The sequence below is a fragment of the Acomys minous genome, assembly GCF_964271855.1.
Source record: "Acomys minous genome assembly, chromosome: 16".
NCBI lineage: Eukaryota > Metazoa > Chordata > Mammalia > Rodentia > Muridae > Acomys > Acomys minous.
In genome coordinates, this window is record NC_140498.1 from 55,066,989 (window position 1) to 55,094,466 (window position 27,478).

At 48.8% G+C, this 27,478-nt stretch overlaps 1 protein-coding gene across 1 annotated transcript in view; it reads right to left on the reverse strand.

Annotated features, from left to right (window-relative positions):
• FRY (FRY microtubule binding protein) overlaps positions 1-27,047 on the reverse strand; it is a 360,844-nt gene extending 333,797 nt beyond the window's left edge. Inside the window, exon 1 of the mRNA XM_084763560.1 lies at positions 26,928-27,047. Within this exon, the coding sequence (XP_084619686.1) occupies positions 26,928-26,947 (20 nt within the window). The 5' untranslated portion in view covers positions 26,948-27,047. The remainder of the gene's footprint in view (positions 1-26,927) is intronic.
• Between the last annotated feature and the right edge of the window lie 431 nt (positions 27,048-27,478).

Genomic DNA, 27,478 nt, shown 5'->3' on the forward strand with positions numbered 1-27,478 from the left:
AAGAGCTAATAAAAACAAGGGGGAAGGACACAAATGTTAATTTGCCTCCGTGTAAAGCACAATTACATGTGATTTATCTCTTATAATTCTTTTTTTTAATCATTTTTCTCCCTTTTGGTCACGACAGAGTGTTTCTTTTATAATGAGGAAAAAAAAAACCCCAAAACTTTAAGAAATGAATATCCGTGAAGGAGCATGGGCTTGCTTGTGCGTTTGTTGGTGTATGAAAAGAAAACCAGGACAAGAGGCATTTTGTTTTGTTTTCAAACCCTCCTGACCTGTTGATTTACAAACCGCTGTCTCGGTTCCTGAAAACCTCACCGCTGCCTCCCTCTCTGTCTTCCAGGCTGGAGCCCCAGTGCCTGAGGGAGCTTCTCCACCCTCTCCTCTTTGTCGGTTAGGAAATCTACGCTCTATGTAATCTGCCTAGCAACAGCAAGGGCTTTTCAAGAAACTGAGGAAACCACACAGTAGCCTCTGGGGCTGCACAAGGACGGGTGGGGGGTGCGGGGAGTGAGTGTGGGGGGTGGGGGGCTGGGAGGGTGGAGGAGTAGGGGGTGGGGGTTGGGGGTTGGGGGTTGGGGGGTGAGGAGTGGGGGTTGTGGGGGGTGGGGACTGGCCCCCAGTTAGTGCTCAGGGGGCTACAGAGACAAGACTGCTCTCAGCACAGCGTCCCAAAGAGAGAAGTCAAAACAAGGAACACTCTAGATTTTTCTCAAACAAAATGCTGTAATTACAGTCTCAAGAGGGTCACGTGGTTAAGATGCCATAAATAGTCCTTCAAGGGCAAATAAAGGGAAAATTCTTCACCCCTGAATTTCTAGTCAGGTCAACACAGCCATACCCTTAGGGAAGGGTGCAGCTTGGCTGGGAGTCAGGGACTGTAGCCACACAGGTTAACTCAGACTGGATCCCACCATTGGGCCTGCTGTGGGTCCTACTCTGCTGGCATCGGCCAAAAGCAGAGAGGAGTGGGGCAAGCTGGAACAGCAGCTGGGAAGCACCCAGGCCTTTCGTTCCTGTTAACACTTACTTGGCGTTCCTGGCTACCACATCAGCTCATGAGTAAGGGCCCAGCAGGGATAAAGCCAAGGGGGGGCGGCTATCAGATCCCCACATACAGCCCAGCCCTCTTCATGGGGGCCCAGAGCACAAATGCAGATCTGGGGAAAACTGAATCTGCCAAAGGATTAAAGGATTGTAGCTAGGCTAACTGGAGAACAAATTAACAAGACAAAGAGGGAAAGATCATCAGTTTCTGTGAATGGGTCCTATCTATCTATCTATCTATCTATCTATCTATCTATCTATCCATCCATCCATCCACCCACCCATATATATTTATTTTATTTATTTACTCATTCATTTATTTATTTTTGGTTTTTCTTTTTTCTATTTTATTTTATTAATTTTATCCTTGTTACATCTCAATGGTTATCCCATCCCTTGTATCCTCCCATTCTTCCCTCCCTCCCATTTTCCCCTTACTCCCCTCCCCTATGACTGTGACTGAGGGGGATTTCCTCCCCCTTTATATGCTCATAGGGTATCAAGTCTCTTCTTTTATTTTTGGTTTTTCAAGACAAAGTTTCTTTGTGTAGCCTTGGCTGTCCTGGACTTGCTTTGTCGATCAGGCTGGCCTCAAACTCAGAGAGATCCACCTGCCTCTGCCTCCCGAGTGCTGGGATTACAGGCATGTGCCGCTGCGCATGGCTGAACGGATCTTCTTGTTGCTTAAAATGGTTTGTTCACTGCTCAAAGTGGCTTTTTACAAGAGCTCCAAGTCCCGAAGTTAGCAATTTAGTGGTGAGAAAGACTGATGAGGTCATGACAGTACAGCTGTTGGGCCCACATACAAACCAAAAAGTAATAATGAATCAAGAGATAAGAAAATGTTAAACAGGTGGCCAGAGAAAGCTGACTGACGTCATAGGCAAGCAAGTACTTCAGGCTGCTTTTCGGAGAGGCAGCTCTGAGAAGCGAATTATATACAAAGAAGGGACAGATCTTCCAAGAAAAGATGGCCAAGAAGAAGTCCAAAGGTCAGATGAGGACGGTCAGTAGAGAACCACTTAGCCACCCCTGGGGGCTTATCTGCATTACGCCTCAAATCTAGCAGGCTGCTGCAGCCCACTGTAAGCCCAGCGCCTGCGAGGCAAAGGCTGGGGACCTGGGTGCTTCAGACTGCCAAAGGGTACATAGCCTGGGCTACATGTCGCAGAACAACGACAGAATAAAAGCAGCCCTAGACCACTCAGGTTCTAGTCAAGCGCCGCTGAATACGTCGCGGTACTTTGTTTCGCTTTCCTAAGCCCGGTGAAGCTTATTTCCATCCGGGTTTGCTGACTGCTGCTGAGATAAAATACTGTCTAAAGTCAGCTCAGGGAGGAGAGGGTTTACTCGGCTTTCTAACATCCAGGGACGCTGGGATTGTTTCCTCTGATTGGCCCACCTGCCTAGGGACGGCACTGCCCACAGTGGACCTCCCACATCAATCACACGCCCACACGCCCACATGCCTACAAGCCAATCTGACGGTGGTGGCGATTCTTCAGTTGAGGTTCCCTCTTCCCGGTACAATAAATAGTTGCGAGATCAGCCAACACAATTTCTATAGCCAAACTAAAGCAGGCGCACGCACTCGGGTATAACCACACACTGCAACACCCACATTGGAAGTTGGTTTATCAACATTCCTTGCCTTTCATTTTCTTCTCCGTTGCTTATTCAATGTCAAGGGTGTTTAACGCCCCTTAAGAGAGGCCACATGAGTATCGACAATTGCCTGTCCCTTTTACAGTGTTCCCTGAGGACACTTGAAAGCCAGTCGGTCGCCAGCACTGAGTGTCAGCGATCCTGATAGTCCCCACTTTCCTATGGTAACGAGCGTCAGCCTCGCGTCTGCCCCGCGGCGTCCAGTCTTGCTGTTAACTGTTGGGGGTGCTTCTGTCCAAGCCAAGAACGCCCGCACTTTCTGCTTTTACTCAGACAACTATCTTCTGAGGCAGCACCGCCTTTGCAGCTAAAAAGCCCTGGAACATTCCACACTGAGCAGAGTTGCCGGCAGTGCCTCCTTTCTTGCCTCTGAATTCAGGAAGACGGTCCTTCTGAGCTGGCCCAGCCATGGACCGTCCCTGCTCAGCGCCCACCCCATTTATCCTGACTGAACCCCCACACTGCAGCCACCTCCCCAGTCAGCATTAATACACCGGCTCCCACGCTCGGAGAAGGGAGAGAGGCGAGCGCTCATTTGCTCTGCTTGACAGTTACCTCAGCTGCCAAGTTTGAGCAGCGAGGACATGAGGAGGAGTTCAGAACTCATCTCGTTTTGAGACGGGAGCAGAAACGTTACCTAAGAGACATGTTCACAGAGGAGAAACGTCGGAGAACTTGTTTAAGCCATTAGTCAGGTTTTCTAACGTGTTTCTAGTTGAAGAGCCTTCTGTCAAAGTATGCTTCCTTGGTTCCTTCCAAAGCCTCCTTTAAAAGCATCCTCTGGGGCTGGGAGAGATGGCTCAGCCGTTAAGGCAACACATTGCTCCTGTGAGGACCCCAGTTTGGTTTCCAATACCCATTTCAGGTGGCTTACAACAGCCCGTAACTGCAGCTTCCCTTGTCTCCACAGGCACCTACACTCACATGTACATACCCCCATGTAACTAAATGTAAAATAATAAATACTAAAAAAAAAAAAAATTTATGCCAGGCATTGTGGTGCACACCTGTGATCCCAGCACTCAGAAGGCAGAGGCAGGCGGGCCGATGTGAGTTCGAGGCCAGCCTGGTCTACAAAGTGAGTCCAGGACAGCCAAGGCTACATAGAGAAACCCTGTCTCGAAAGACAAAAAACAAAACAAGAATCCAAAAAACAAACAAACAAACAAAATTAAAACAGCCTTTGTGCTTATTATAATTGTTTTTAGATGTATGTGTTTGTATGTGTTTTGCCTGCATGTATGTATATGAACCACATGCATATGGTGTCTGAGGCCAGAAGCAGGTGTTAGATGCCCTTTAACTGGAGTTACAGATGGGTACCAGCTGCCACGTGGGTGTTGGGAGCTCAACCTGCGTCCTCTGCAGGAGCAGCCAGTGCTCTTAAGTACTGAGCAATCTTTCCAGCCCTCATTCTACCCTCCCCATTTTTCAAAAGTAGCCCAGGCTAGCCTCCCCTGCTTCCGGTGACTGAGTGCTGGGATCACCTGCGTGTGTCATCAGGCCAGGTAAGCTTTACTGTTTATGTTTTCAAGCCCATCCTTAAGTAGAGAGTAAGTGAAATGTACCTCGCCCCCTACTTCCTCAGCTCTCACCGGAGAGCAAGAATTCCATATAACGGTGGAAGCTCCCAGTGAGAGCCTCACATCTCACGGGGTCTCACCACTCCTGAAGTATGTTTGCACACACTGTTGGATGCTGGATTCAGGCCTCGAGGTGGCTGCCCCTCTCATCCTGTGCTTGTGATGCCGAGGCTCAGAGAGGCTGAAGCTCACAGCGACTGAGAGATGCGTGGACTTGAAACCATATGTTCAGACTCCAATCCCCATCATGCCCTAACACTGCGCTGTCCACATACACAGACACACACACATACACACACACACACACACACACACACACACACACACACAGAGACACAGACACACACACAGACACACACAGACATACACACAGAGACACACACAGAGACACTCACACAGATACACACAGACACTCACACACAGATACACAGACACACACACAGATGCACACAGAGACACACAGACACACACATACATACACACATACAGACACACACAGACAAACACAGAGACACACACAGACACATACACACAGGCACACACACAGACACACACACAGACATACACACAGAGACACACACACACACACAGATACACAGACACACATAGAGACACACAGACACACACACAGACACACACACACAGACACACATAGAGACACACAGACACACACAGACACACACACAAACATGTATGCCATCCCCATTGTTGGACAAATGGACCTGTGAGGCTCTAAAAGGAAGCGCTCTTCTGGCTCTCTGTGGTGTGTGTGTGTGTGTGTGTGTGTGTGTGTGTGTGTGTGTGTGTCTGTGTGTGTCTGTGTGTGTGTGTATGTGTGTTCTCATCTCAGAACAAGGAGCCCCAAACGCTGCAGCTCACGAGGTCAGAAGCTGTATTGACCAGACTTGTGCTGATCGCTGACGTCATCTGTCCCGAGCACACAGTTCTCTGTGTGCGTCTGTGTATGGATGGCTTTGGTCTCCCCGAGTGATGCCTCCCACTACAGCTTTGATTTGTGGATTATCAATCTGACACAAAGACACAATTCAGTTTGATGCATGAGGAGCTCATAATAAATAGAACTATCCCTTCAATCTCTGCGTTACCCAGAGTAACTCGGAACTGTAGTTTAGCAAATCAATGCAAGCGGTGGTGCAAACCAAACAATATCTAGGTGTTAGCTGACACGCGTCACTAATGAGCAAAGGTTTGCTCTACTTGCAGCCCGTGGTGGCCTCTGGCTGGGTTCCTACAGGTGAGTGTCTGTGAAGCTTTGATTTTTAACCATTTCACAGAGGTAGAATTCTAAGTTAGAGAATTTATCAAGGGCAAGGGCATGTATAAGTGTGACACATACATACATTTGGGTGTGTACATGTATGTGCATGCATGCATATGTGTGTGCACAAGTATGTGTCTGTGTGCATATGGGCAGGTATGTATATGTGTTTGAGTATGTGTGTGCTTGCATGTGTATCTACATACATGTGTGCATGCATGCATGCATATTTCTGTGTCTGCATATATATATGCCTGTGCACATGCGCACATGCGCACGTGCGTGCGTGTGTGTGTGTGTGTGTGTGTATGTGTGTGTGTGTGTGTGTAAGGGCAGATATGTGTCTGTGTGTATATGTGCAACTATATATGTGTATGTGTGTTTGAGTAGTATCTATGAATGTTTGTGCCTGCATACACATATGAGCCTGTGTCTGTGTGCATGTCTGTGTGTTGGACATGTATGTATGTGTCTACATGCATGTGTGCATATGTGTGTGTGCATGCATGTATGTACATGTGACTATGTGCACACAGAAAGTCGAAATCACAGGTCTAATTTTTCTGTATCACTTGTGGGGAAACCATTGTCCTTAACTTAGAAGGACACGTGAAATTGTAAAATTTTTTCTTACAAGAGATGAAAACAGAATTTTTGTTTATTTTAAGGAAGAGTCTTGTTATGTATCTGCTCTGTGTCTGAGGCTGGCTGGGAACTCACTATGGGGCCAACACAGCCTGGGATAGTCTGGAACTCTAGGTGTGCACCACCATGCTGCCTAAGGATTGCCTCTTTGGGCATAGAAAGGCAAGCGCGTTTAGGCAGAAAGAGTTTTCTCCGGGAGGGGCAGCGTTCGGGGAAAGATGAAGAATGTGATATGGTGGCTCCAGTCAGTCAAGTTAACATCTGAAGAAGATGAACTATGGCGAGACACGGAGAGGCAGGGGTGAGGCACAGAGAGGCAGGGGTGAGGCACGGAGAGGCAGGGGTGAGTCACGGAGAGGCAGGGGTGAGGCACGGAGAGGCAGGGGTGAGTCACGGAGAGGCAGGAGTGAGGAAGGAGAGGCAGGGGTGAGGCATGGAGAGGCAGGGATGAGACACAGAGAGGCAGGGGTGAGACAAGGAGAGGCAGGGGTGAGACACGGAGAGGCAGGAGTGAGGCATGGAGAGGCAGGGGTGAGGCATGGAGAGGCAGGGGTGAGGCATGGAGAGGCAGGGGTGAGACAAGGAGAGGCAGGGATGAGACACAGAGAGGCAGGGGTGAGACAAGGAGAGGCAGGGGTGAGGCACGGAGAGGCAGGGGTGAGGCACGAAGAGGCAGAAGTGAGGCACGGAGAGGCAGGTGTGAGGCATGGAGAGGCAGGGGTGAGGCAAGGATGAAGATAGGGGAGTCAGACCGTATCAAACCCACAAAGCCATGCATCCTGCATCTCCACTAGGCTGGCACACTTGCCTGAGACCTTTCCACAGCCACAGTGGAGCCTGTGAGGTGTGGGTGGGGGGAGCTTTCAATCTGCAGAGCCATCTTGTCTGAACAGACTCTAAAAAAAAAAAAAACCGTGGTGTTGTTTGTCCTGTACGGTACTGACTTGAACAGGCCATTTGATGATATCTATTTTAGGGAATAAATCTTATCTACTTATGCCTCTGCGAGACACAAATTTTCCCAATATGTCATCATTGGTAAATATTTACCGCGCAATTATTTAACACAGCACAGTTATAAGGAAAACTTTGAAGGCAACTTTGGGCTCTAAGACGTCTGTGCATTAGGAAAACGGGGGGAAATGTCAAGAGTGGCCACTGGTGCAGCGAAGCAATAGATCTGCAGAAAACAAACGTCTTCAGAACCAGACACAGCAATAATGGCTGCGTGGGTCAGAAGGTTTCGGAGTTTGGATCTTGTCTGACGTGAACGAGACTGGAAACCTACAGCCTACGGTGGGCACTTGGGGTGGGCGTGGCGGGTGCTGCAGACCGAATCCTAGGAAAGGTGACGGGGCCCCAGAGAGGACAGGGTCCAGCCTGCCCCAGGGGCCCCACTTCTGGGAGCGAAGCTGCCAGCTTTTATTTCTTGACTTTATACAGAGAACCCGCGGGGCTCTGTGGCCACACGCTAACAGAAACCGAAGGTCTCTTCGTCCCGAAGCTACAGCTCACAGATTCCCCAGGGAGAAGACTGCGGTTGTTCTGAGAGGAGCCGGAAGCTTAACTCTGAGTGGAAGATCGGTTCCAGAGGAACGCGACGCAGCTGGCTTAGCTGGGGCTAGCCCTCCCTCCCACCCCAGCCGCAAGACCCAAAGCCTCGTCACAGGAGGGCTGAGTGGAAAGGTTTGGTGCTTACGGAGGCCCCCCAGTGGGCGGTGGGCCCTGAGAGACAGTGGATAATGTGTCAAGCCAGCAGAATAATGAGTAGGGACCAGGGAGATGGCTCAGCAGGTAAAGGTATGTCCCGCCAAGCCTGGCGACCTGAGTTCGATCCCCAGGACACACTCGATGCTTGGATCTACTCTTTATCACATATACATGTGCTAAACCACAGAATTCCATGCAAGGACCCATTGACCTTATGGAACCTCCCACTGAGTCCAGGCTGCTGGTTTAACACATCCTAATCCCCAGATCATGGGGACATAGTACTTTATGTGGCAAATGGCACTGCTCATAAAGTTAAGGGTACTGCAAACCCCGGGGAGGTTGCCCAGGATTATTTTGGGTGTGTCCTAAACTAAAAAACCCCCAAAGGTCCTGACCTTACAAAATGGAGTGGGAGTGTGTGTCAGAGCCATAGGGGGCGATGCAGCTATGCAAGCAGAGGCCAGGATTGGAAGCCACCAGGGACCACCCCCCCCAACCACAGGCGGCCACCTGGAGACACAAGAGTGGGGGGGGGCGCTTTTGCTTAGGACTTTCAGAAGGAACCCGATCAAGCAGATCCACTTTGACCTCCCAAACTTAAAAGGAATTTACACTGTTGTTTTACACTATTTGTCACAGTTGCCACAGTAAATCAATGCCCTCAGGGCAGGTAGTTATACAAGGGTCCAGTGCTCTCTGGACAAAGCCAAATGTAATTAGAGTGGATTTCAAATATGCACCAACTATGTAGCAGTCCTTAGCCCTTGGGGCTTCACAAATTAAAGCACCACCCAGCTTACCCAGCTTCTCCACTATCAATTACCAAGGAATTTTAAACGGTCCATTAGAGGACATGAGATTTAAATCCTGTCACTTCCTTTTGTTCGTCAGTTCCTTCCTCCTTGTTTTTTTTTTTTTTTAAATTTACATCATTCTCCCATTTACTCGGTCAAAGTTTGAGGTCTAAAATTATCTCTTCGCAGAACCATGCCAGGTCAGGAGAAAGTTCGCCTGTGGCATTCAGCTCCCAGAAGTCCCCAGGGACCAGTCACTTAAGTAGCTCTGAGGCTGCAGGATTCCAGGGTGGAGTCTGCTCTCAAGGCTATGGTTCTGTGCTGTTGGACGGACAGCCTGGCTGCCTCCAGGGCTGGAGTGCTCTCTTCAGTGAGAACTGTCAGTCACAGGCTAGAGCATTTACAACCTCTCCAGGGTCATGCACATGGACCAGGGTACGGGCCTGCCTGGCTCGGTGGACGGTGCCACTTTGCTCCTCTGATGGAAGAGAGTTTCAGAATTTTTTATTCCTAAATATTACATGTAGTGATTGCCTTGCACGTATGTATGTATGCCGTGTGCATGCCCTGGAACTGGGGTTACAGACAACTGTGAGCCACCACATGGGTGCTGGGACTGAGCCCGGGTCCTCTGTGAGAGCAGCCGGTGCTCTAACCACTGAGCAATCTCTCCAGCCCTCAGCAAGCATCTCTTTGTGCAATTTTGGCAAATTTTAAAGATGTTACTTTGCTCATGAGAAATCATCTACTATTTAATTTTTGTGTAGATGTTAACCCAGCACTCAGAGGCCAAGGCAGAAGGACTCCTGCTCAGTTTGAGGTCAGGAAGAGCTACCCAGCAGGCCTTGTCTAAAAAAAAAAAAAAAAAAAAAAGGTGTAACCTCTCAATGTGAAGGCTCTCCTGTCTGTCTGTCTTAGTGTCTCAGCTCCTGTCTGTCTGTCTTAGTGTCTTAGCTCCTGTCTGTCTGTCTTAGTGTCTCAGCTCCTGTCTGTGTGGTTTGCATGACATTCACCTGGCCACTAAGAGACGGATGTGCTCAGGGTCCTGCTAATGCCCCCAGTGTGTCTCACAGTCTCCTCTGAGCTGCTTTATAAGAGACATCACTGCACAGGAATGTGTCTCAGACGTGGGCTGGGGAACCCACGGCCTCCCCTGTGAAACTGGGGATGCTACTGGGCTTTCAGAACATTTTCATGTAGCCTTATTTTTAGACAAATCCTTCTTGTTCTTGTTCTTATTCTTCTAAACCTCTAAAATGTTATTTTATTTTTTTAAATCGTGTGTGTGTGTGTGTGTGTTTGTGAGTGGGTATGTGTATGTGAGTGCATGTGTGTCTTGCTTGTGTGTGTGTGTGTGTGTGTGTGTGTGTGTAGGCATGAGCTTGCATGTGTGTCTGTGGGTGAGGATATGTATATATGTAAGTGCATGTGTGTGTGGTGTGTATGTATGAGTGCATGTGTGGGCATGTATGCATTTATGGACATGTGTGTGTGTGTCTGTGTGTGTGTGTGAGCGCATGGGGGTATGTACGTGTGTATGAGTGCATGGGGGTATGTATGTGTGTGTAAGTGCATGTGTGCACACGTATGTGTGTGTGAGTGCATGGGGGCATGCACATATGATAGCTGGTGCCTGCTGAAACCACAAGAAGGCAGTGGAGCCATGGAACTGGAGTTAGAGTTACAGGCAGTTACGGGTTGTCCTTTGTTTAATTATATAAGCTTTAAAAATGTGTTCTCTCAGCCTAGCGTGGTGGCGCACGCCTGTAATCCCAGCACTTGGGAGGCAGAGGCAGGTGGGTCGATGTGAGTTCGAGACCAGCCTGGTCTACAAAGCAAGTCTAGGACAACCAAGGGATATACCGAGACACCCTGTCTTGGAAAAACCAAAAAATGTGTTTTTTCACTTTTGTATTTTATGTAGATCAGGAGACTTGGCCAGAAATCCAGGTGAAGCAGGGTTGTCCCCATCTGTTGACACCTTTTGAGCCACACTGACCTGTCACTCTCTCATCAGGACCTGGAGACGCGATGACCAGACAAAGACAATCAAGCGGAGGCTTAGCAGCGCATGTCGGACCGGAAGCCTGCCCCTACCACGAAGGGTCAGGAAACGAGGTACGCCGCTTTATGCCAAGTACCTATTAATATTTAAGTATAAGGGCTGGAAAGCTGGCTCCGTTTCATTCCATTTCGTCTCACCTCCCTTCAACTCTGAGCTCTGTCTTAAGGAAACGAGTTGCTATGTCTGACAGTAACTTAACAGCTAGGAACTAAAAAGAGGGTTGGCACCCGAGCCTTTCATCTGCGCACACCGCCGGCAGCTCGGTGGACACGGGCTTCGGCGCCTGGCACTTAGACGACATTTAGCCGTCCGGCCAAATTTACAAACATTCAGGCGTTTGTTCGCGGACACCACTGGGCCGCACGTTGCTAACGGGCTCCTGTATCAGCTGCTCTTCCGTAGCGGGGATGAGACATCGTGACCCAAAGCAACTTACGGAAGAAAGGGTGGGTGTTGGGAGAGAGGTGATAATGGCGGGACATCATGGCAAAGAAGCAGAACTAGGAAGCTGCCTGACTGCATCCTTTTCCACAGAGAGGCAACGGGAAGTGAGGTGGGGCTAAAACCCCTCAAAGCCCAGCCCCCCAGTGACGCACTTCCTCCAGCCAGGCTGCACCTCAACACCTCTACAAGCTCCCTAAATAGAACCATCGCCTGTGGACCAAGCGTTTAAACCCAAGAACACTGGTGGTGTTTCTCGTCCAACCAGCACCGCTCCTCAAGAGAAATGCAGCTGTGAGGCCATTTATTCTGCATCATATCCCACAGCATTGCCGAGGCCTCGCCACATCGGCCTCTCAGCTCGCTCAAAGGCAGACAGTGGTCTGCAAGTCGCCATCAGGGCTCCGTGCACAGCACCAGCCCACCTCACCCGGGGTCACAGGCATGCAAACGGACAGCAGAGATACTACATTAAGTTGAGCAACATTTAAGACTAGTAGCAGGCATCATTTGTTACAGGACATGCAAGCGGGAGCCATGCACCGCATGCCGTTTATCCAGTGTTTGTCCGTCGCTATCTCCGAAATTCCCCTCGTCTCTCATCTTGTAAGAATGAAAAAAACAAGGGCCCAAAGATGGCACAACCAGTCAGGAATGCGTAACTTGGCTCCGAGGAAAGAAAAAAAAATCTATTAGAAAGTTCAGTTGGGGAAAGAGGAGCGGCACGCAAAGTGCCCAGCAGAAGCAGGGACAGAGGGTGCCGGCTCCAGGGGCAGCACTCAGCCTTTGCTCCACCGAGGCCCACGAGCATGCGTGTGTGAGCACACACGTGTGCACACACAGAGAGACATGTGCAAACGTACAGCAGAGCTGAGAGCATCACGAAGCTACACGTAGCCTTGGAGGCATAAAGCTCTCCTATTTTTTCCCCCTTCATTTCTGCTCTGTTCTACTCTCTCATTAAAGGCAGTGAATCGGCCCTAACTGTGGCTCGCCATACATGTGGATGACACTGTGCTTGGAGACTTCCTGGTTTATGAGACTAACAGCACCAGCCAAATTACAGATGATATCTCTGCACCCTTTTCTGGAAAAAAATATGATTTTTATACTCTATAAGTTATGTCTGTGTGGAAAATTAGAAGAAAAAATTCTTCAAATATTTACTCATGAGCAGCTTGTTATCAGGGACAAACAATTTACCAAATGAAATGAAATGAAGAGAAATGTAAAAGTGACTTGGGAGAAACCTGGAGGACTTGGGGTGAGATCCGTCCCCTTACCTGCATGTTTATAAGTCTGCCCAACTGGACTGACCCAACCTGGGCTTAGGCCCCATGGAGGAATGGACGCCGTCTCACGTGCCTTGTGTGCTGACTTTGGAGCATAATGTCCCGGGCTGAGCGTGGTGGCCTCAGGTTGCACCTAGTAATTTATCTGAAAGCTGGAAGTTCTTTGGGGGAGTCAACAAAAGTCAACCATGATCAGATGGAAGGCAGGGCAGAAGCGCCTGATGATTGGGTTGGGAGGAGACAGGTCTAGAGGGGTCTCCTCTGTTCCCAGGGGCCATGCACGCGGTATTTAAAATGGCTTCCTGCATCTTTTCCACAGCAGGCGGTAGGAAAACACTCGGTCACCATGTGGGTGGCGTTAGATAGCCACGCCACCAAAGCTGGTGTGGCAGAGTGTGAGGCAGAGAATAGGGACAGCTCCATGCCACCACCTCTGGTGCATCCTGGGAGAGCCAGCAAAGCTTTGACTGGCAGTGGGCTACACTGGGAAACGCAGGGCCACTTCTCTGTAGCCTTTCTATTTCCAGCGAGAGACATGAGCTCTCCTGCCCTTGGCAGTGGCCATGGAGCACTAGGCCCGTCAGGATACGCCAGGGACAGTATCGGAGTCTCCTCCCCACAGCGGCCCAGGGGACTTTACCTCCTAGGGCTGCAGCAGCAGGCAATATGACGTTGGTATTTTTTTCTAGAAAACCTATGATTTTCTTTTTGGGGAGGGGGTGGGCAAGAGTTTGTGGCTTTCTGAGGCAAGCTGCAAAGACAACTTCGCAGACTCACTAAGATCTTTGCTGTGAGAGGGGGTGGGGGCAGCGGCATCCGTGCCATCTGAGGGTCTCGCTCCTAGGCTGTGTGTACATCCAAGCTGACCTCAGGACAAGCTTACTCCGGGTTAGACATCCTGTGTAGGGCTGTTTGCTGGACATGGCTGATAACTATACTCACAAATCGGGGGTCCAGCTTCTCTCCCTCGGCCCCCACCCATCACTAAACTTATTGACAATTATTTTGATAGAATTATGAACGAAGCATTGTATCAATGTAGCTCAGACTGGGTGGCTAGGAGATGGTTAAGGAGAAAAATATAAGAATCTTGAGCTAGCTGGGCTTGGTGGCGCATGCCTTTAATCCCAGCACTCGGGAGGCAGAGGCAGGTGGATTGCTGTGAGTTCGAGGCCAGCCTGCTCTACAAAGCAAGTCCAGGATGGCCAACATAACACAGAGAAACCCTGTCTCAGAAAACAAAAACAAACAAACAAACAAACAAACAAACAAACAAAAGAATCTTGAGCGATTCACCCAGAAATGTGTTTTGTAAGGGCGGCAAACAGGAGGAGCTCCAGGAATGGGTTCATTCTCAAGACAGCTCGCTTGTCCAAACTGGATCCAAACTGGGTCAGGACACGAACCTAAAGCTCTTGTCACTGGTCATGTCCTGAGAGGTCATATTGTGGGGGGAAGCAGCCTCTTAGATGGAAGAGACAGACAGAGGGACAAGACTGACCGAGGGACAGGGGACAGGGCATCCCTGGCAGAAGTGATAGCTGTGGCGGGCATTTCGCACAGTGTTTGAAATCCGTGTGGCGTGTCAATCTGCACCATACAAGAACAGCCAACACCGATGAGATCCCCAGTGTGACTATGAGAGGAGGTGGAGGTGGCCCTGATCCGGGGAAGCCGTGACACTGGCACAGGAAACAGTCTGGAGGAGGGAGCAGTAAGTAAGGCTACACTGTGAGCAAGAATGCTGAGGAAAGTGGGACATTCCTCACTACTTCAGAGCAGCAGGGGCTCTCGGGGAAAGATCCAGAGAGGGACTGCTGGGCCGCGTGACTGCCTGATTCAAATGAACCCAAGATCCCACCCTTTCTCAGATCTGCCCTTTGGCACGTTTGTACGCCCCAGAGCGTCCCCAGCTCTCACTAAAGGCACTCCCTGCTTCTTGCGTGCAGGTGGCATGCCTCGCTAGCAGCACCGTGCGAGACACCCCAACGAGCAAAAAACGATCTCTGCTTGTGTTTTCCGTGTTGTATAAATGACAATGAGAAGATGTTAAAGCCGGCAAGTCTCGTCAAAAATAATCAGATCAAACACTGGGGACCTGGGGGGACAAAGCAGGGAGACCCGTGCATGGAGTTCTGTGGCCAAGAGAGCGGACTGCAGAGGCAAGAAGCCTGGCTCCAGGGTAAAAGGCCTTGGACCTGTGAGCTCAGGCCAGGCCAGGCACGCTTCTCTGAGCCTTAACCTCAGCAAGTAGTGAAGCAGACGGGGTTGGGTGGGTGAAGGAATGGGGGGGTGGGGAGGATAGGGGAAGGGGGGGGAGGGGGAGGGGAGGGCGAGCCAGCCCAAGGGTGGCACCCACTCACCTCCCAAGAACGCAGAGAACAAGAGAACAGCACCGGGGCAGCACAGTTACCCTTGCACCGTAATTAAAGAGTGTGGTTCTCTGAGTCTGGTCTCCAGAGCTGAGATTTACTCGGGAGGAGAGAGCGGGTTGTGTGTCTGTCCCCCTCCCTCCCTCCCTCCCTCCCTTCCACGCTAATGCACTGTTTAAACATGCTGCATGCTATGGGAGGAATGAGAAGGGCCTCTCGGCACCGCCCCGCCCCGGTGTGAGTGAGGGTGCGAGGGTGTGTGATGGAGAGAGACACGGCTTACACTGTTACTCTGCGCAGACTCCAATTCCCATCAAATACCATTTTGCACGCTCACCCCGCTCACCAGTTTATCTCTGGGCTTGTGACAGAGCAAGCGTCTGTCCGTCTGGCACCCCTTCAAACAGGCTCGTTATGGCGCCAATTCTATCAGAATCCAGCCATACACACTCCCTCCTCCCGCAAGGGTTCAGGCTTAGAAAGAGTGATGTTTTTAAAAGGCTTCATTCACCCTGACTCTTTAAAAAGACACCCTGACTCTGCAAAGTAGGGGACTAGCTGTGTGAGTTCAGCTTAGAGACACCTGAAGTCTACAAGGTAGGGCCTAAGTGTGAGACTTCAGCCAGCGCAGGCCTGTTGTGTTTTGGAAGGGCTTGGGATAGTGTGACATGTGCTGCCTTTCTCCTTAGCATGGGTCTGGATGACTATCAAAGCAAGTAAGACCTTTCCTCAAGTCCTGGAAAGCTTCCGGTTTGCCCCACGGCATTCACTCCCTGAGTGTGTGCACCGTGCACTCTTAGGTTAAGGGAGCCTAGGATGGTCTCTGATTCTTTACGCCTGACAATGTGTAGAAACAAGGCAGCCACGAGCATGAATTAATTAATAACTCACAGTGTGAAGGAGCTTAGACCGGAGGCTCATAACTGCTATGTGACTTGGGAAAAATCACTTACCGGTAGTTAATATTTCTGGGCCCCAGTTTCTTGCTCTATAAAAAGATAGAAGTATTTTTCCCCAGGAGGCTGTGCCAGGATTTAACTACACTGGGTGTCTGGGGGCACTTGGGCCATTAGTTATTAGTTACTGTTTTTCTAGCTGCAAGAGGATGCCCCATTAGTGTGTCAGCAGGGCATACACACCGCAAGAGGATGCCGCGCTAGCATGTCAGTGGGGCACACACAACGGATGCCGCGTTAGTGTGTCAGTGGGGCACACACAGCGGTGGTGCAGGTCTCCTGCTCTACCTCAGCTGTCAGCTACGTTCCTGCCAATTCAGATGACCACACAAGCTCTTCTGCCCTTGCTCAAAGCAACATGGCTTGGTTGTGGAGACCAGCACAGCTGATGGATGTATCACTTTGTCTCCTTTATATAATTTGGATTTGTTTGGTTTTTTGAGACAGGGTGTCACTATGTAGCCCTGGCTATCCTGGAACTCTCTCTCTGCAGACCAGGCTGGCCTTGAACTCAGAGATCCGCCTGCCTCTGCCTCCCAAGTGCTGGGTGGGTAGGTGCACCACCACCACCAGGCTATAGTTTGGATTTTAAATGTCAACAGAAAACCAAAGTATTGAACAGCTGATATCCAGGGAGGCAATATTTGGAAGTGAGGGCGCCTCTAAGAGGTGGGAACCAGCCATAGCTTTCAGTTATTGGGGAGCTTGGAAGCCTGCTTCCTACTTATTTAAATATGTATTAAAACCTTCACTAAATGGTGAATACATTTAGATAAATGCTGATAATTATTTAAAACTCTCTCTCTCTCTCTCTCTCTCTCTCTCTCTCTCTCTCTCTCTCTCTCTCTCTGTGTGTGTGTGTGTGTGTGTGTGTGTGTTTGCATATGGCTCACAGAGGCCAGAATAGATCATCGGATCCCCAAGAGCTGTGGGTACTGGCAAGCCAACTTGAGTCTTTTGCCAGAGCTGTGTGTGCTCTTACCCCCACAGCATCGAAACTGCTCATCTTGAGTAGCAGTGTGGTTTACATGGGCCACTTTCTTTGGCCTTCAGCTTTCGCCCAGTGCAAACGCCTGCCATGAAAACCTTTACACACAAGGCCCACGGCTCTGCTAATTACCTCCGAGCTCAGAGGCCTGCGAGCCTCTCTCCTGCACCGCTTTCCCTCACTTCCAGCTCTTAGAGCCTGTTCCTCAATAACCTAGGAAGGCTGCATCCTCACGCCACACACCCCTCCCCAGCAGTGCAGAAATCTGGCCCAGAATCGAAGACTGATCTAAAAATAAAAAATAAAAATAAAAAAGACTCTGTCTTCATTTTTTTTTTTTTTTTTTTGGTTTTTTGAGACAGGGTTTCTCTGTGTAGCCTTGGCTGTCCTGGACTCCCTTTGTAGACCAGGCTGGCCTCGAACTCACAGCGATCTGCCTGCCTCTGCCTCCTGAGTGCTGGGATTAAAGGCGTGCACCACCATGCCCAGCCTGACTCTGTCTTCATTTTATTTTAGTTTTTCAACTACTGAAAGGCATGAGGGTCCCTGCCCCCATACTTATTAGCCATTTACATTTCTTTTTTTCTGAAAAACATCTTGTCCAGCTGGGCAGTAGTGGCGCACGCCTTTAATCCCAGCACTTGGGAGGCAGAGGCAAGTGGATTGCTGTTGAGTTTGAAGCCAGCCTGGTCTACAAAGTGAGTCCAAGACAGCTAAGGCTACACAGAGAAACCCCATCTCAAAAACAAACAAACAAACAACGAACAACAAAAAACAAAAAACAAAAAACAAAACCCAAACCCAACCCAAACAAAACAAATCCCATCATGCCATTGATCTTATCTCTCAGTGTCTTATTAGGGTGCTGTGGTGGTTTGGAGATGGCCCCATAGTCCCCCAGATTTGAATACTCGGTCCCCAGTTGTTGGCAGTGTTTGAGGTAGTTCAGAAGGTGTGGCCTTCTTGGAGGAAGTGTGCCACTGGGCTCTGAGAGCTAAAAGCATCTCCCTATTCTTTGTGCTTGTGGTAAAGATATGAGCCGTTGGCTTCTTGCTTCTGCCGCCAGGCCTTTGGTCAGCCATCATGGACCCTAACCTCTGGAGCCATACACCCAAGCAAATTTTTTCTGTTATAAGTGATCTTGGTTATGGTGTTTTGTCACAGAAACAGAAAAGTAACTAATACAGAAGATAAGAGTTTTAAATCAATGTGAAATACGTAAATGCACCCAATATTTACTGGTTTTGCTGCAGGTATATATCATCATCATCACCACCACCATCACCATCATCATCATCTCTTATTGAATTATGTGCAGTTGCCTTTACCTTTGCTTTTGTATTTTTTGTTAATTATGCCTTAGCATCCTTTCCACAAACTAAGCTTTGTTTTTCATATATATCATCTTATTGATCATTATGGCTGTGTCTTCTACTTCAACACTAACAATCCATCTTGAATCGCTCATGTGAATGATACAACAAAGCTAGCAGACAATGGAAGAAGCTGCCATTCACCGGTGCTTGCAAACATGCACTCTGCCCGTTTTTGGAAACTGGAGAGTAGATAACCTAGGCCATGTATGTATTTAGAGCTGGGAGGGAGCCTTGTTTGCATTCTCTTGTAGGATAAAGCATTCCTGGACAGTTATAACTCCTGACAGCATGTGACAGAAACGGAGAGTTGTACTTTCCTACTAAGGCAGTTCTTTGAAGGTTAAAAAAAAATAGTCATGCCTATAGTCTGATTTATTGTGTGCCTGGACCTTCAAAAGACCCTATGCCCTTCAGTGCTGGTTGCCTCTTGGAATTCTGGGAACAAGAGAGGATATAAAAAAACCAGCCAAGGCTGAGGGAGATTGCCTGGGTTGGAGTAGGATGGGAGCAGGTTAGGAAAGACAGTTACTGACGGTGGAGCCGTAAGACGCTGAGCTGAGCCAGAGAGGACATTTTAGGAGACAGAAGGAGAAGCCATGAGGAACCCACAACACAGCAGAGAGAGAGCAAAGACATAAACCATACACGGCGTTCTCTCTAATTATTGAAATCTGGGCACTTTGAATAACAGACATCCACAGAGCCAAGAGCCAGGAAAGGCCACTAGTGACCCTGGCTCAGAAGTGGGGGCAGTGCTGCTACGGCAATTATTTTGCAAAATGGATATAGTATCAAATTCCCTCTAAAGTCTTATCTCTATTCATAGATCAATGCGGAGATGTTTTTTATGTGGGAAAAAGCAGTACACAGACTCACAAATGAGCAAAGTGCAGAGGATAATTAACTACGCAATGGCCAATGATAATGTGACATCGGCACACGACGGGACCACTGCACTCAGACACGACAGGACCACTGCACTCAGACACGATGGGACCACTGCACTCAGACACAACAGGACCACTGTACTCACTGACACGACGGGACCACTGCACTCACTGACACGACAGGACCACTGCACTCAGACATGACAGGACCACTGCACTCACTGACACGACAGGACCACTGTACTCACTGACACGACGAGACCACTGTACTCACTGACACGACAGGACCACTGCACTCAGACACGATGGGACCACTCCCCTCACTGACATGACAGGACCACTGCACTCAGACACGACAGGACCACTGCACTCACTGACACGACGGGACCACTGCACTCACTGACACGACAGGACCACTGCACTCAGACACGACAGGACCACTGCACTCAAGACACGATGGGACCACTGCACTCAGACACGACAGGACCACTGCACTCAGACACAACAGGACCACTGTACTCACTGACACGACAGGACCACTGCACTCACTGACACGACAGGACCACTGCACTCAGACATGATGGGACCACTGCACTCAGACACAACAGGACCACTGTACTCACTGACATGACAGGACCACTGTACTCACTGACACGACGGGACCACTGCACTCACTGACACGACGGGACCACTGCACTCACTGACATGACAGGACCACTGCACTCAGACACGACAGGACCACTGTACTCACTGACACGACGGGACCACTGCACTCAGACACGACAGGACCACTGCACTCACTGACACGACAGGACCACTGCACTCAGACACGACAGGACCACTGTACTCACTGACACGATGGGACCACTGCACTCATGAAACCACAGCAGCTATGACTGTCTGCATACAACCATAAAACCAAGCCAGTCAGCATTTCAGGGCAGAGGGGCTCAGGAGCCTCCCAATCCCCAGTTGAGGAGCTATTGACAGCTAGGACAAAGTCAGATTGCTTTCAGGGTGCTGATCTTTGCATGGTCCCACCCAGCATGGGCAGCCACAAATTGGACTTGGTAGGTTATAAAAGAAAAAAAAAAAGACAGCATGACATAGGGAAGGCATGCTTGGAGGGAACATGTGACTATGATCACTATGTGTTATATGTATGAACATTTCGATTAGGGCTGGAGAGTTGGCTCAGTGGTTAAGAGCACTGTTTGCTCTTCCAAAGGACCCGGGTTCAATTCCCAGCACCCACTTGGCAGCTCACAACTGTCTGTAACTCCAAGATCTGACACCCTCACACCAATGCACATAAATTAAAATTGAATAAAAATATTTTTAAAAAAGAAATTTTCGATTAATAAAAACATCATATCTAAATTAAATGCACAGAAAGATCATAAGAAACTGACGCTCTATGACATACAAACATTTACATTCAGTAGTTTTAACTGAACAAAAGCTTCCTTTCAATCAAGTACGTTTGTATGTTTGCCTCCTTATCAGGGCATTCTAAAATCACAATTAACACATCATTATTTTTCCAGCATGCATGCAGTAAGTCCAGTCCAGGTGAATCCAGTACTTTTACCAAGCCCATTTCACCTCATCACCTTACTTAGCCTTATTGGTTGCTGAGTCGGTGCCCGTGAAACAACACAGGATGGAGGTGGATCCTCAGTGAGAAAGTGGTCCATCCAGAACGGCATGGGCTTGTGCCCATGTGGTATGAGTTCAAATAGTGCTATGGAGAGCCGGGACCTAGTTTTAAGAGCTACAGACCACAATACGGTAGCCTTAGGAAAGTTCACTCAGTCCTGTTAGGAGCCTCCATTGTTAAGTATCTGCTCAGTGAGATTGATGGCAGTCACACTGTTCTACAACCCTCATGGCCACCCCATCCGCAAACCGGAAGCTCTGCGCCCATTAACTAAGCCCCTCCCCCTCCTTCCTCCCCCCGCCCCGCCTCGCTGCCTTATCCCCATCCCTGGCAGCCGCCCACCCACGTGAATCCCACCGCCCTGGGCACCCCTTATGAGTAGACTCGTGAATATTGGCTGCTGTCTGCAATGCTTATTTCAGTTACACAAAATAGAATGAAGAGACCGCTGGCGGCTAAGAGCGCAACACTGCTCTCCCAGGGGACCTGGGTAGCTCCAGCCCCAGGCTATGTCTTCTGGCCTCTGTGGGCGCATGCGCACAGACCCACACACAGACAGATCTACATACACAATTTAAATAGGAATAGAATTGCTGGATCTCAAGGTAGTTCTATTTTTAATTTTTGAGGAACTGGCAGACAGGTTTCCCTAGCATTTAAAATTCCTAAGAGCAGCGCACAAGATTCTAAAATTTCCGCTTCCTTACCAAACGCATCCTTCTTGGATTTTTAAGTTATTTGGTTTGGTAGGTCTCTATTTGGCCAGGACACTACGTGCTGGGATACAACGGACAGCTAGACAGCAACACAGGTCCTGCCCTCGAGAAGCCTGCAGTCCTCGGGGAGCAGGGACAGAGAGCGACCGGTTATGGGGAGGAGGACTGGTAAAAAAGAGTGGGGAGCTGAAAGCCACAGTAGTAAAAGGCTGCATTGCAGAGCCTTCCCTAGGGTCTGTGTATTCTATGGCCACACAGAGGCACCAAGGGAAACCAGGGGGTGGACTTTTATGTGTAACGTAGCTCACAAACTTAAAGACACATTTAGGGGCTGGAGAAATGACTCAGTGGTTAAAAGCACTTGCTGCTCTTGCAGAGGACCGGAGTTTGATTCCCAGCACCCATAGGATGACTTACAACCTCTGTAACTTGAGTTCCAGGGGAATCTGACGCCCTCTTGTGGCTGTTGCGGGGACTGCAGGCACATAGTGCCAGACATGAAGCGAAAACACTCATAAATATGTTTTTATTTATGAGAAATGGATACTCTACTATCCTTAGCCAAACCTAATGTAACATATTGGGTGGGTGAGAGGCCCTTACCTGGATTAATGCGAACGGCTGAGAACAGAGAACTAGCTGGCAGCCCGTGGGCCGCCCCAGTGTGATGTTTTGAAAGTTTTAATTAGTGGAGCTTCGAACAGTTTGAGATGCAAGCGCTCCCCTCCGGAGAGCTACACAGTCCAGTGCAATGCCCACCAGCCATGCATAATTTACACACGAGAAACCTGGCTGGTCTGAACTAAGATGCATTTTACATGCAGGATGCATCCAAAGCTTCAAAGATGCAGGAAAAGGAAAGAAAGAAAATTTCACCTTGATATTTTTATATTTACAGGTTGAAATTATATTTTAGACACACCTTTATTTTATTTGTTTTACTTTTTCTGAGACAGGTTCTCACTATGCAACCCTGGCTGTCCTAGAACTTTCAATGTAGACCAGGCTGGCCTCAAACTAGGGATCACCTGCCTCTGCCTCCCCAGCGCTGGGATGAAGGTGCATGTGTGCCACCGTGCTCAGCTTGGCTATGTTCTTACTGCCTGGCTTGTGGCCCAGGCCGGTAATCCCAGCACTAGAGAGACTGACACAAGAGAGACAAGAGTTCCAGCTTGGCCTATACTATATAGCACAGCGAGATGTCAGAAATGAAAACAATTCAGTTGTTTTATTGCCCTTGTAATATGCCTACAGGAGCATGTAAAATGATACAGGTGGCTTAAACTCGGATTCCACCTGGCAGTTCTCTGCAGCTCCCACCAGGATATCACATCTGCCGCTCTCCTCATAAGGAATTATCATTGGAATTATGTCCTAATTTTTTATAATACACAACTAAATATTCTACTAGTTAAGCAAGAAAACAGTTCCAAGACTAACACTGTCTACTTCTTTGTATAAATTTCTGCTCACATAGAAAAATCTGACATCATCATCATCATCATCGTTGTTGTTGTTGCTGTTATTACTATTGAAACATGGTTTCTCTGTGTAGCCTTGGCTGTCCTGGACTTGCTTTGTAGACCAGGCTGGCTTTGAACTCACAGAGAACCGCCTGCCTCTGCCTCCCGAGTGCTGGGATTAAGGGTGTGCTCCACAGCCGCCTGGTGCCTTGTATTCTTTAAATCACATTTTTTTTCTCACTGGCTGATCTGTAACTGTCACTCCAATTTAAGCGACAGTTGAAGTTGTTCGTGCTTACTTATGTCACTTAATGCATTTTAAAGTGAAATCTAATCTGCTCATGTGAGCCCTTCTCACTAGACACTAAAGCCTGCTACTATAACACCTGTATCACTTCAGAGAGTTCATTACTTAATACGTCACTGATTTTTAGCACTTTTAAAACTTAAACAGGGGACTGAAAGTTAAGGCTAGTTTCCATCAGGAATCGGCTCCAAACCAAAAACAAAGGAATTGCTCTCACGCGCACACACACATGTGTGTGTGTGTGTCTGTCTGTCTGTCTGTGAATAATTTTGTCTTTAAATATTTATTTATTTTATGTATGAGTGCTCTATCTGCATGTACATCTGCAGACCAGAAGAGGGCATCAGATCTCACTATAGATGGTCATGAGCCTCCATGTGCTTGCTGGGAATTGAACTCAGGACCTCTGGAAGAGCAGACAGTGCTCTTAACCTCTGAGCCATCTCTCCATTCCTTCTAATTTTATCTTAAGAATTTATTTTTTAATGTAATTTACATGTATACATAGGATCATCTGCATGTAGGTATGTGCACACACATGTAGGTGCCTTCAGAGTCCGGAAGAGGGCGTCAGATCCCCGAGAGCTGAAGCTTCAGGTGGCATGACCCACCTGATATGGGTGATGGTAGTGAATTCAGGTCCTCTGCAAGATCAGTGCACGCTGGTAGCTGCTGAGCCATCTCACCAGCACCTGTATTCTAATATTAGACAGTGGGTTCTTAGATTCTTTTTTGGGTAAGACTAAGAACCTCAGGAGGGGATCCTAATCTCTCATGGCCAGGATGGGACTCTCCAACTTCCAATAGAAACAGAAATGAAGAACGTGATGGACCCAGAAACGTCAGAGGTGCTGCCAAGTTAGAAAAGCTAATCTTAGCACCGCAGCTCAGTCTTGGGTCCTGTGATGTCAACTCAGGATGGATGGACCAGGAACAGCTTCACAGGCAAAAAGCCAGGGTCACCTGAAATCCTGCTGTGTGGTGGATCAAACCAGTAATCCCAGCACTTGGAGGGTGGTGACAAAAGGTGTTCAAGGTCATCACTGGCCACCTAGTGAGTCTGGCCCAGCTGAGCTACATGAGACCTTGTCTCAGAAGCAAAACAAGAAAAACGCCATACACAGAAAAGTTGTAGTATTTCCTATTAGTTGGGTTCTTTTGGCCAGACGTGTTCCTACCTAGACTGGCCTTTCTTCTGTATGCTGCGTGCCATTTATAAACACTTGCTTTTGTGTTGTGCAGGAATGCACTTGAAAAAAAGAAAAGAGCAAGCAGGCCGGGTGTGGTAGCACATACCTGTAATCTCAGCATTTGGGAGGTGGAGGCAGGGGGATTAGCAACTCTAGATCCTTCTCAGTTACACAGAAGTTTAAGGTCAGCCTCGGTGTCATAAGAGTGTGCCTCAAAAACAAATCGATCCGATAGATAAATAAGTAAGGATACAGATAAACAATTTGAGAATAATTTTCTGCCAACTTAGACTTCCCTTCCTATGTTTTAAAAGTCTAAATATGCACACATATATCTGTAGTTACACATTTTATCCATACATTAAACTCACAGACAGGAACATATGCAGATGTTCCTGTCTGTGAGATGGTATTTAGCCCATAGGAACTCTGTCAGCACAGAGCTACTTTAACACTAGACTCGCCCATGGCAAGGACTCCTTACGGGGGTGGGGTGGGGGGTGGGGAGGTAGGAGGGGGGCTGGGGGTGGGGGTGGGGGGCATTAAGTTTCAGGGCTCGCTATCTCAGGGAGATCCCAGATTCCTCTCCCGCTCTGGCCGGAGCCACAGGGTAAGTTCTCATTATCTGACTTAGCTTCAGGTTTCTCCGGCATCTCAGTTCCCCCTTTGTTACTTACTCTGCAGTCAGTTAAAGCACACTAAGCTGAAGGCACGGCCATGTGGCCATTTTTGTAAATATGTGCAGCTGTCAGTTCTGGTTCCGCACACGGTGGGTCCTTCCCACACTTAACACTTTATTTAGCACCAATGAAGCAGGGGGACTTGGGATGAAACGAGAGAGAGAGAGAGAGAGAGAGAGAGAGAGAGAGAGAGAGAGAGAGAGAGAGGGCGAGCTTTCACCTCCGCACTGAGACAAATGGCCAGTGTCATGCAAATGCATTTTAGGGACTGGAAAGCACCACAGGATTTTAAGCCCTGGACCCAAGGCGCTTCTGTTGACATTTCTCTTGCTGCTCCGGGACTTTTGTTTACTCTCCCAAGCAGCAGATTGTCGAGATCCACGCCTCTGATTCAGAAATGCCTGAAAACTATTTAAAAATAGTCAACGTTGTTTCCCAAAATAGATGTCTCCACCTGACAGGCAGTGTAGAGGTCCGGGTAGATTTGTCCGTATTAGCGAGGGAAAATAAAGGAGCCATCTCAGAGCTAAAAGTTTCAAATGAGCCTTCATCTTGCCAGCCCACAAAATTTCCTAATATGCAATTAAAGGAAAAAACCGCCAAACTCACTGCGCAGCGTATTTGTGGAGGGAGGGAGGGAAGGAAAGGCTGTTGTGGCCTCATTCAAACCCCCGGATTAGGAAAGAGTCAGCCAACTGCCAATTTAGGGACTCAGTGCATGCTCACTGAGCATACATTCTATCACTGAGCCACCCAGCAGGCCTTTTAATACGTGTGTGTGTGTGTGTGTGTGTGTGTGTGTGTGTGTGTGTGTGTGTAAGAGAGCCCTGGCTGTCCTGGAAGTCACTCTAGACCAGGCTGGTCTCAAGGTCCAAAAAGGTCCACCTGCCTCTGCCTCCTGAGTGCTGGAATTAAAGGCCACTACACCCAACCTCTTTTTAATACATCTTTTAATACATCTTTAATCGTGTTGATGAGAGCAACTCAAGCTAAGAACCTCACAGGTGATCTAGCAGTCTCACCCTTGTCCTCTCTTAGGATGGGGAGAGCGGATGTTGCAAAATTGTTAATGCTCCTGCCGTCGGTCGCTACATAAAAACGGGTGGAGGGCAGACAACATTGTATGACCACCCAAAGCATCAATTAAGAATGCGGTGGCCCAAGCCTTTAAATCCCAGCACTCGGGAGGCAGAGGCAGGAGGATCTCTGTGAGTTCGAGGCCAGCCTGGTCTACAGAGTGAGTCTAGGACAGCCAAGGCTACACAGAGAAACCCTGTCTCAAACAAACACAAACAAACAAAACGTCAGTTCCTCAAAGCAATTGTAAAACAAACAAAACAAAACAAAACTCTTTTTTGCTTTTGACTCTCAGACTATCCCTGCTAGTGCCCTCACTCTGCATCCATCACTGAGATCTGAGAATATTTTCTGTGCTAACTGCCATTTTCTTCCTCATATTTTACTGAATTTTTTAGTGAGAGCTTCCCTCCCACCCCCACGCCCCTGTTCTCTATTTTGTTAGCATTTGGCTCCTGGCAAACAGTGCTAACTGACTCCATCCTACTTTCATCCTCACTAAACAAGGGGGGGGGGTGGATTTGTAAAGATATTCAAGCATCTGCCCTGGATCTGTTTTCCACGGTGCAGCCCACCCTGAGGGTTCCCACATCACCAGCTAGCTGCGCGTTAAAGGCGGGCGAGCCGCTTACACACCAATGCCATCAGAAGGTTCGGATTTCAGACCCCAAAGCAGCCCAACTGCCCTTTGGAGGGTTACCCCACAAAGCCCTGACAGGCTCCCCTACCTGGAGTGCAGGCGGAGCATGCGTTTCAGAAATTTCTTGGGTAACTCCAGGTTGCAGGATTGCTGTGAGCGCCAAAAGATATCCTGGACTCTCCGACTTCACTTGCGAGTTTGATGTAGACATAGCCTTCAAGACTATGTTTCCTGCTGGTATTAATTTTTGGAAACTACTGGATTTCACTGTTGGCCTACAATCAGCGCTACCTCCACCGTCTGCTCAATGTGCGCAGGTCCGCAAGCCTACTGTCCGCCCGGGTCTCGTCAACCGGAGGGATCGGGATCGGTCTCTGCGACCTCCTAGTTCTCTGCTTCTGAGCAGCTAGCTCATCAGCAATTCAAACGTAACCTGACCAAGATTGCTGTCTAAGACTCACCCTGACTTTCCTGTGAGGCTGCCGGGCGCTGTCACCTGACTCCTGCCCGCGGCTGGTCGCAGAGCCTCCAGCTCACTGAAGGAATCTTTATTGAAGGCTCGATAGCACTCTTAAATAACTCACCATTCTTCTGGAAGCCGGAAAACAAGAGTGGTTCCAGTTTTCTGGTTCCTTAGCT